The following is a 10,532-nucleotide window of genomic DNA, read 5'->3' on the forward strand; positions in this document are numbered from 1 at the left end:
TAAGATGGTGGCCAAAAGCACAGACCTGGATCCCATATGGTTGCATTCAGTAGTTTCCTATCTGATGGGAACAAATGAAAATTTGCCACCAGATTCCAACTTCTTTGAGTTACCTTAGTGCAAAGATTCCACGATGCACTTCAGAATCTGGCTCTTTAACTCCACCATGTATCTAACTTAATATTTTTATGTTGTAGTTTTCATGAAATGGCCAGATATGACCTTCCAGCAATGATCAACTTTATTCTGCAGAAAACTGGGCTGAAGCAGATATATTATGTGGGTTACTCTCAGGGCTCTACTATCGGTAGGTTAAAATCATTTGTTATATTAACATCATATTTTTTGTCTTCTAAGTAGTGATGGCTTTTGCTTGGGCCATTAATGACTTGGCCATTCCTATGTTTTTTAAGCAGAATATTGCAGAGAATAGTCTCATCTTTGTGTATCATTGTGAATGTTTTTTATAAAAGACTGAGCCCAGAAATCTTTCCAGCATGATTTGACTCAAGTTAAAAGTCTTATTGAAAACCTGGAGCTTGTGAGTGAACAGAGGACCAACCATTTTCTTAAAACAACATGAAAGGTGTGGGTGACTTCCACTTCCTTCTAAGCTCCATTGTTGCAACTAGATTTTTTTACCATGCATTGGCTGGGAAAACTTTTTTCACTCTCTGTAGGAAGTCAAGGGATTCTACACCAAATGTGAATTTTGATTTAAGAAGAAATACGTGGTGCTTTCTTTTCCATGCTAATGGATAATCAAGCCCAGGGCTGTCCTGCTTTGGAGTGGCTGGGGGGCAGCATGCCACAAGGGCTGTACCTGCACAGACACTGGGCCCCCTGAGTCCATACAATGTGGGTTCCTTGCTGCAGCTCTGGTACCCACACAGCAAGCCCCAGGTATTCTGGGCCCTGTGGCTGTGCCACCTTCCCACACACCCTCAGGATCAGGAGCAGGAAGTGGAAGCTGGAAAAAAGCAGGGGAGACTGGAGACCTTGATGGCAGCAGCCTCTGGAGCAGTGTTGGGGATTGAAAGTGGGCAGGAGCCAAGGGGCAGCAAATTAATCTGACGTTGGTCACATGGGGACACCAATTTTGTACAGCCTTGATGTAGCTCAAATATGAAAATGAGTCAACTGTCCCAACTCATTTCTATCAATTGATTTTATTCTTGTCAGCTTCCAGGGCAGCATATCACTCACAAGAAAGGAAAATCAAAGCTTCTTCCTAGAAATAAGCATTAAAGTATATTATATTGGGACCATATTTGATGACTCTAAAAGAATCTCTTTTCAACATTACTCATTTAAAAATGATTGAAAAAATGAGTGAGCTAACATTTTTGTTGACAACTTTGGAAATGATGCTTTATTTCCTTTTGTTCTGGTTCAGATCATGCCTCAGCCTTGTAACATAGCACCACCTAACACTGTTGTGTTAGTCAGGATTCAAATTATGGGGAAGCTTGGGGGAACTGAGCATCCTCATAAGAGATGAGAGCCCCCCCTATAAGATTTGAAAATCATTACCTGGAGGGTCTCTGATTTTATTAGGGCATCATAATGGGCAGCCCAATTTTTTTTTTGCAGACCCCCTTCCCCACCCCCCAAGAGTCAAAGAAATGTAATTTGAACCTTGGTGTTAATCCCTCACTAATTTATTTTATGACATCACCTTTTCTGGTGAATAATAAGGGGCCATCCTAAACTGAATGCAAATGCCCTCATTCTATATTAGAATTGATTTCTTTTAAAACAAAGCAATACAGAGTCCATTTCATCATTCAATTAATATTTCAACAAAGGGCTGTAAGTCTCTGATTATTTGTATCTTTTACATGCCAAAATTATTTCAAAGATTACTATCATTATTCTCTTCTAATTTTTTAGGTTTCATAGCATTTTCATCTATGCCAGAGCTGGCACAAAAAGTCAAAATGTTTTTTGCCTTAGCTCCTGTAGTCACAATTAAAAACTCCAAAAGCCCTGTCTTGAAAATGCCACTTCTTCCTAATGCAACTTTCCAGGTATGAGTTTACTTCATATTCCACATCGCTCCTAAATACTTGGTTTTTAAATTAGGTATTATTTAGGAACAAGAGCTCCAAGCTATTAAATGCTGCAAAAAAGTCTACTATAAATAATTTATTTTTCTTTAAAAATTAATTTAGCCACAGTGCTAAGGACAGCAGCATTTCTAGTTATAATTTACTTTGTTAAACATATGTCTTCATAGTTATTATAATACACCCAAAGCATTAAATTTAACACCTCCATTGGAATATCACCTCATTGAGCCCCATTCAGTTCTTAACCACTGAATTTCTGATTTAAGAATGTGTAGATTAGAAACTTTAAAGCTGCATTAGATAGTGGGTTTTGTAATTTGAAAAAAATGATCAAAAAGCATTTTATGAATGTGAGTTTTCCCATTTCCCATTCATATTACCATATTGATAAGTTTTCATGTATACGTTTGCATAGTTTTCTATGGGGCAAAGAAATGCACTTCTGCCCTTTGCATGAAGTGAGTATTTCACAAAGTGACTGTTTTAACTTTGAACTTTGTGGCATGTGCAATTCAGGAAACCTGAACTGGAAACACAGGTATAGTTCTTGTAATTACAACCAAGTCAGCTAAGGCTGACCTAAGTCATGTGAAAACTATTGGGATAAAAAGAATAAATAAAATATATTCTAAAAGTTCCTTTGCTTACTATAAATAATACCTTTTGCATTTTTAACAGGATATGTTTGGCAAAAAAGATTTCCACCTAAGAAATAAGAACTGGAAAGTGATTACTGCTAATATATGCAGTAATCCATTAATTAATAAACTGTGTGCCAATTTGCTCTTCCTTTTGGGTGGATACAATGAGAAAAACTTAAATACGGTAAGTGTGTGTATGAAATAAACCCTGTTTTTAGTGATAATTAGAATCAAACTAATTATGAATATATTATCATTTATGATAATTGGATGCATATTTACTCTGGAATGAATAAAATGGGCTTCTTTGGTTGCTTAAGAATTATGAAAGATATTTGATTGTCTTTCAAATACAGTGAGGATAGAGAAAGCAAGTGACTCAATAACATAGCTCATATGCAACATGTAGCGGGGGCACGTGCCCCCCCCCCCACCCCAAGATTGGCCCTCACTGGCAGGGAGTGGGAGGCAATGGCCAGTGCCCCCCCTGAGATGTGGGGGTGCTGAGAGAAGCACTGGTAGCACTTCCAGGTTTGCCACTGGCACTTCTGGTTTTGCCGGCAGCACTTCTGCTGGCAGCAGTGATCAGCCTCTGGGGGACAGTCCCCCACCCCTGGTTGGTGGTCAGCGGCTGGCTCCCCTCCCCCCTGGTCAGCGATCAACCACTGGTGCCCCCCCCAGTATCAAGAGGCACCAGTCACCCATGAAATAGCTGATGATTGACAGTTTAACTAAGGATCTCTGTTTCCTACTGTTTTATTTGTAGTTAACATATTAAATGTCCTTCTCTGTCTATTAAGCAGAGTATAAATGTCTAACACAGCATTCAACTATTCAAGACAAATTTGGAGTTTATAGCTTGTGATAGTAGGATGTAAGTCCCATGGTGGAATAGCAGTATCCCGTAAGTCCCATGGTGGGATTGTGCAGGTATGGGAGCTATGTTCTTAGCAACTGTGCAGGTGTGGGTCACAGTGCTCACAATTCAATGTTACTGGTTTCTACGTCATAATTGTCTGCCATAGGACAAGTATCAAGGGCAATGGGAGGAGAGGCTATTGCATACTGTATCCATAACACAGTGCTCAATAGATTCAGATGGGTAGCAATACTGGGCACTTTCACACATAATCTGAGGTGCGGCGGGGAGGTGGGGGTGGCACTTTAATTAGAGTGGCTCTGAGAGCTGCTCTAATTAAAGCACAGCCTGGGCTTAAAAATTGCAGTGGGGATGCTTTAAAGTTCATTAAGCAAGCTTTAGTTCAGGTGTCCCTATTGCCAATTTTAAGACTGGGGACACAGATACATGAGACACAGCAGGCTGCTGGAATCCCAGCATATCAGAGCAGCCTCCACACTTATGTATAGGCTCCCAGTGGGGCTTATTCTAGTATAATGCTAAATTAGTAGCATCACTGGCCACCTGATCACTATGCTATGCTGATTCTAGCATAGTGTAGTGATTGGGTGGCCATTGATGCTAGAGCATATCTGACAAGCGGGGACAAAAGTCCCCAGTTTTCCAACAGGTGACTGCTGTCACTTACAAGTAGTATCTGGTAGCAGTATTCTAACAAAAACACAGTTTGGAACTATGTTCTTTCATTTTTCCATTATGAAAAACATTGAAAGGCCAACGGGAACTCTTTTACCAGAGTTGTCATTGACTTGGTAGCCTGGAGTATTCTGAATAAAGAATGGAGATTTCAAAATAATTTGGGCGAAAAGGCCTAGCCAGCTGGGCAAAAATACAATAGTTTGGATTAATGGTAGCTTGGACCCCCAGCACTAGAATTTGAGAGCAGTGTCACATTCAACTTAGAATGCTTATTTCGCACATTTAAAATTGAAGCAGTTGCATACTCAAACTCTTAAGCACATATTAAGCACTATCTTAGCATTACTAAGTTGTTCCTTCTTAGGGGAGGATTCTCTCCTTAATGCATCCTAACTTTAATAGGTGACTACATTGCAATGATTGGCAACTGTTACAAGTGAATTTGTGACACCACCCTAACATATACTAACTTTAATATATCACAGTATTCCAGTGATTTGCAGCTGTTGCATGAGTTTTCTGTTTCAACCAGATTACCATGTTTTGTGTGAAATGGGATGGAAATTAAGACTGGGCATGTTGAACCTTTCCCAACCAGCTATGGGAAACAGTTTTGAAGGGTAGCCAAAACCTTGCCCTGTTTTGGGTGTTGATTATATCAGCACAGGACTTAACTAGAGGTAAGAAAGTTAATCTCCAAGTAAGACAATGGCAATGGCTAATCACCATGTTTATTTAGAGTAGCTCTCACCTCCTTTGTACTCAAATGAGAAAATGGTAGATCTCACTATCCTGCAGCTGGGATCAATACATGCAAAAAGGATGGTATGTTTAGTGGAATGGTGCCAGCCTGCATATATCAGGTACTATTCAAAATGATAATTGGACAGGCTTATTAAACCTTTGTATAAACCTAAAGATAATTAAACTAATAATGGTTTCTAATAGCTATTTCCTTAAGAGTAGTTGAGCACTGACTTCAAAACTGACAGGTATGAAAGAAATTTTATTTCTGAAAACATTACAGTTCTTTTGGCAATATGGATTTCTAGATCAGGATTTTCTCTTTTGTTTGTTTTTTTAATTCTGTTGCTACTGAATTGAACAATATTTTGTTGAAGGAGAATTAGACTTCCTACAACAGTTTAAGGAAAAAAATAATGTCCTAAAACTGTTTTCTTGCAGAGTCGAATGGATGTGTACATAGGCCACTACCCAGATACAACGTCTACTAAAAATATGATGCACTGGCTCCAGGTAAAAATTCTGAAGTGGTTGAATAAAATGTGGTTTAGATTATCCCATGGTCTCACTAATCATGCTTAAAATTAAATTTGTTCAGAACAGACATAATATATATGATGATATATTATATTTTGTATAGGCTGTCTTACTCCACAAACGTTTCACCAGGAATCAGGGATTCTGGCCATTTATCTTGAAAAATAGTTATTTTTGCTGAACTTTTTGAAAATAATTCAGCCCAAAGCAGATATCAAGCATGAAAAATTTCAGCCTGGATCATTAAAGCATGACAAAGTTATAAAGCAACTGAAAATAGCAGTATTGCCAACCCCACCATGCCAAAAATAATGAGACGAACTCAAAAAATCAAGAGATTGGCACGTAAATCATGAGACGCTATTTTTTAAAGTGTGGTGTGGGGTGTTATTTGTGAAGGTGTTGGGGGCTGTGGGTGTGCGTGTGGGATTTGGAGCCTGGAGAGGGGGTTCCCTACACCCTGGCAGGATGCAGGGTAGTGTGGGTCAGCAGTGAAAAGCAGCAGCAGTGCTAAGCAGGCTGTGGCTTGGGAGTGAGGCAGATAGACAGAGACAGGCACACAGATAGCACCCAGTTGATAAGTGGAGGGAAAGGGGTGGGGGGAGAGGGGAGGCGTGGGAGGGGGGAGATCAAAGTCCCCATGGAGACAGAGAGAGTGGGGAAGGATCAGGGGCAGGGGTGAATGGGGCCCCAGGGCTGGGGCAGGTTGTTCAGAGGCACGGAGGGGAGGGTGCAGCTTCCCACAGCAGCATGCAACCCCAGGGGGAGACATGGAGGTATGTGCCCCCCATGGGACAGAGGCGGGCTGCTCACAGTGGGCTGGGGTTCTGCACCCTGCTGCCTTTCCCCAGGAGCTCAGCTGCACAATGCCATTTCCACCCGCTGGGCGAGCAGGGGACATGGTGCGTGATGGCCATGCGGCATATCCCCTGTCCGCCTGGTGGCAGGAGGTGCACCGGGCTTACATGGCTGAGCTCCTGGGCCAAGGCAGCAGGGTGCAGAGCCTCAGCCTGCAGTGGGCAGCCTGCCTCTGCCCCATGGGGGGCACTTGCTCTCATGTCTCCTCTGGGGGGGTGCTGCTGCGCGAAGCCCCCCACCATGCCTCTGGATGACCTGCCCCGGCCCCAGGGCCCCATTCACCCTTGGGGACAGTCAGGGGGAGGGTGTGACTGCTCCAAACTTTAAACTAGCACTAAAACCGATCAACATTTGCAGCTCACAGCAGAAGCTGTAACAAAACTCTCAGATTCTACACCCAAAAATGCTGTTGTAATCACAAAGGGCACCAACCTGATTTTAAAGAAGGAAGGTTTCCTACTGTCTTCAGTGAGGTCAAAGTTTCACTCAAAATATCTAAGTGAAGTCCTACATCTGTTTCAAAGCATCATGAAGCAATCATATTACAGAAGAAGGCACACTAACACCCAAAGGCCTGTGGAAAATTCTGTGTATAAATTTATACTTTTCTCCCTTTTTAGGGACAAAAATCAGGAGAATTCAGATACTTTGACTATGGTGAGAGAAACCAGGCTCATTACCACCAGGTATGGAAAAACGATTTCTTATTGAGAATGAAATGGTCTTTTAAAAATAATAATGATTTTTAAAAAGAATATAAGGAGTATTTCTATACACAAGGACAAGTCACCCTGCAGGCTGCTATCCTGCACATTGATGTCTGGAGCCTAAAACCTCTAATCTGAGTCTGCTTCATGCTATCGACCTATGCATTTCAGTTTGAAACTACTGCCCAATTTGACATGTCTGTGCTCTAGAGTCTGCTGGGTGCCATAGGGTTAAGTACAAAGTCAGAGCTGTGTCAAGAATCTTGCATGATATATTATGTTTGAATACTGTATTCTCTGCCTTAGCTCTATAAACTAAGCGCTGCAGGAAGGAAGATGCTGCTAGAACAGCTAGCACTTTGACAGCGGGGAGGGGAAAACTAAGCCACATATTGTGGAGATCACGGAAGAGGAACATACAGCAGTGTTGCATATTCAGAGGAGCTTTCAAGAAGGGAACCAGGTACATGAGATTAGGTTTAAGATATTTAGTTCACCTAAAGCTTAGGGCTGCTGCATTCTAGGGACTTTTCCTATAGCTAGACACATCTATCATATTTACTTTCTTTTTTCTGGCCCAATCTTTAAAAATGTGATTGATATAATTAGTTTAAAAAAATCTAAAACACTGAAAATATACAACACGTGTAAGATTTACATGAAAATAACATCTCCCAAGCATAAGAAGCATAGGGTCAGATATTTGAACAGGATTTTGGCTGGCCAAAGGAAGTAAATCTTTTAAGAGTGAATCTAATTTAATAAACTTTCAAAAAGATTAAGGCAGCTTTCAAGTTATAGAGCTAAGGCAGAAAAACAGGTATAACAAATATAAAATGCTATGCAACATTCTTTCCTCCTTACATGCCAACTCTAGCAGGGAAGCTAGCTGACTGATGCTTCATATTTCTAGCTGCTCAACAGACAGCAGGGTGCTACATTAGAAAAAGAATCAGACACCCATTAAAGGGACCCTGAACCATAGATCACAGTTTGGGAAGCATTTCTATAAAACCAAGAAGGCATGTAGGAAACAGCAGTCAAATATTTAACTAATATGTTTGTTTAAAAATTACAAAAGCTTCTCAGACATGCATTTTTTCAGATGACTCCTCCTCGCTACTTGATAGAAGAAATGGCTGTACCAACTGCAGCCTGGTCTGGTGGAGCGGACTGGGTTGCAGACAAACAGGATGTTGACGAGTTGCTCCCTCGGATAAGTAACCTAGTTTGCCACAACCATGTTCCTCACTGGAACCACTGGGATTTCATTTGGGGTCTTGATGCACCTAAACATGTGTATTGTAAAATGACTGAGCTGATGAGAAAGTGTCCATAAAAACATACAGAAGTGTTTGGGGACTAAGAAGTTCATTTACTTGTATTAGAATCTGTCCTCTTTGTTTGGCTATGGAGTGCATTTCTAGTTGTAATTTCTGTATATTTTTAAAAGCCAACCCTGGAGGTTATACATAAGAAAATGTATTTTGACTAAATTGACTTTATGGGGTTTTTTTTTAATTTTGTGAGTGCCACTTTTTTCTCACCTTCCTGATGTAATTCAGTGAGGCAGATTTCATCATGTAGAAAGCTGAATTATATTTCTCAAAGAAAACACATATACAACAAAAAATACAATCTAGTTCCTATGAAAGGTTCTTAATATAAGTATAAAACAAATGAACATATATTTTTCCTCTATTATTTGTAGTATTTGATTTTAAAGACATTTTATCCACATACATGACCATGCAAGATTCTGAGGATCAGAATAGCCCTCCTGATGTTTCCAGAAACAGTCATCTTCAGAAAGACACCACAAAAGTCTGCTTAATTTGACAGATGACTTGTCAGGTGTTGGTAACATTTGATTCTTTCATTTGCTAATGATTCCAACATTTCCCTAATTACATTTTAGATTAGTAGTGAATTGATATTGAAATATCTATTATTAAATATACATGACTGAAAGTATTTGTTGCCTCTTACATTTTAACTGTTGGAATGGCAAGTTCCTGGTAAGGTTCTAGATTATGTGTTAAGAGGACAGTGATTTTTTTAATGTATGTAGGCACAGGTTTATTACTAACTGTGATGCCCAGACGCAAAAGGGGATGGCAGGGGAAAACATCAGTTTTCTGGAAAAATACAAAACAGAATACCATACAAAGAAGGACCAGTTTACTGTTTTCCTCAGTATGTTCAGGTAGCTAAATTACCCAATCTGTTTTATACAATAAGGTTAAAAGTATATTGCTGTGATTATAAATATTAAATAGCAAAGTTGTTAATCTAATAAATACTTTCCATTGTATTTTGCTGTTTTACTTACTATTTTATTTTCTGTTATGGATATAGACCACACGTATAGTTTTAAAATTTTAACGTGCGGCTCTTTCTTTCCAACTCTTGCACGTCTTGTAAATGACAAAATACAGAGAGCAGAAACCCCTTAAGCAAATTTCTTCTTGCATTTTTAATACTATAACTTGATATTTCTCACATCCTCAGAGCCACAAACTGTTGGGATTTCAGAATGCCAGGTGGTAGCACCTGGGGCTGTGCACAGGCCACCTGAAAGGGCCTTGGCACAAAATAAATCTATGCTGCTCCAAATTTGAGGAATTTAGTGCTGTAGCAAAGTTGGGATGTAACAGGAACAAATTTATGTTCATGTTCCCAGTAAGTCTGAGCAGGTATTGTTCATGCTCCAGCACTACTGCAGGGATGCTTAGCAGCCTGCCTTGCTGCAGGGATTCCCCCGATTCTGTTGATTTCTGAGAACAGCACAGAGGAAAGCACCAACTGCTTGCCTGGCTGACACTGCCCACAACCTGCCCCCATCAGCTCGTGGGAAAAGCTGAAGTTCAGGGTCCCAGAAGACTCATAGGGGAAACTGAATTATGGTGAGGCTGGAGGATTCATGGGGAGGGGAGAATGAAGTTTGCAGGGCTCACAAGCTCATGGAAGAAACTGAGGCTCCTGGCTTCCTCTTGTAACAAGCAGCTGCAGTCACCACATTCTTCCTCCCCTCAAACTGTCCCTTCACAATCTTCTGTCTCAGCCCTCTATGCTGTGGTTTTAAAAAAACATGAGACAAACTCTTAAAAAAATCAGGAGATTGGCATGTAAATTATGAGATGCTACTTTGAAGTGTTTGTGGGGGGGCTGTTATTTGTGAAGGTGTTGGGAGCTGTGGGTGTGCGTGTGGGATTTGGAGCCTGGACAGGGGGTTCCCTACACCCTGGCAGGATGCAGGGTAGTGTGGGTCAGCAGCGAGAAGCAGCAGCAGGGCTAAGCAGGCTGTGGCTTGGGAGTGAGGCAGACAGACAGAGACACAGGCACACAGACAGCACCCAGTCGATAAGTGGAGGGAAAGGAGAGGGGGGAGAGGGAAGGAGTGTGGGAGCAGGGA

The 10,532-nt window shown here is 40.9% G+C and overlaps 1 protein-coding gene across 1 annotated transcript in view; it reads left to right on the forward strand.

The window, feature by feature from the left end:
• LOC102566262 (putative lysosomal acid lipase/cholesteryl ester hydrolase) overlaps window positions 1–8,956 on the forward strand; it is a 15,659-nt gene extending 6,703 nt beyond the window's left edge. Inside the window, exons 4-10 of the mRNA XM_014607810.3 lie at window positions 198–307; window positions 1,894–2,030; window positions 2,751–2,897; window positions 5,457–5,528; window positions 7,031–7,096; window positions 8,223–8,337; window positions 8,829–8,956. Of these exons, the coding sequence (XP_014463296.2) occupies window positions 198–307; window positions 1,894–2,030; window positions 2,751–2,897; window positions 5,457–5,528; window positions 7,031–7,096; window positions 8,223–8,337; window positions 8,829–8,956 (775 nt within the window). The remainder of the gene's footprint in view (window positions 1–197; window positions 308–1,893; window positions 2,031–2,750; window positions 2,898–5,456; window positions 5,529–7,030; window positions 7,097–8,222; window positions 8,338–8,828) is intronic.
• Window positions 8,957–10,532: the final 1,576 nt, after the last annotated feature.

This window comes from Alligator mississippiensis, chromosome 6, assembly GCF_030867095.1.
Source record: "Alligator mississippiensis isolate rAllMis1 chromosome 6, rAllMis1, whole genome shotgun sequence".
NCBI classification, from domain to species: Eukaryota; Metazoa; Chordata; order Crocodylia; family Alligatoridae; genus Alligator; species Alligator mississippiensis.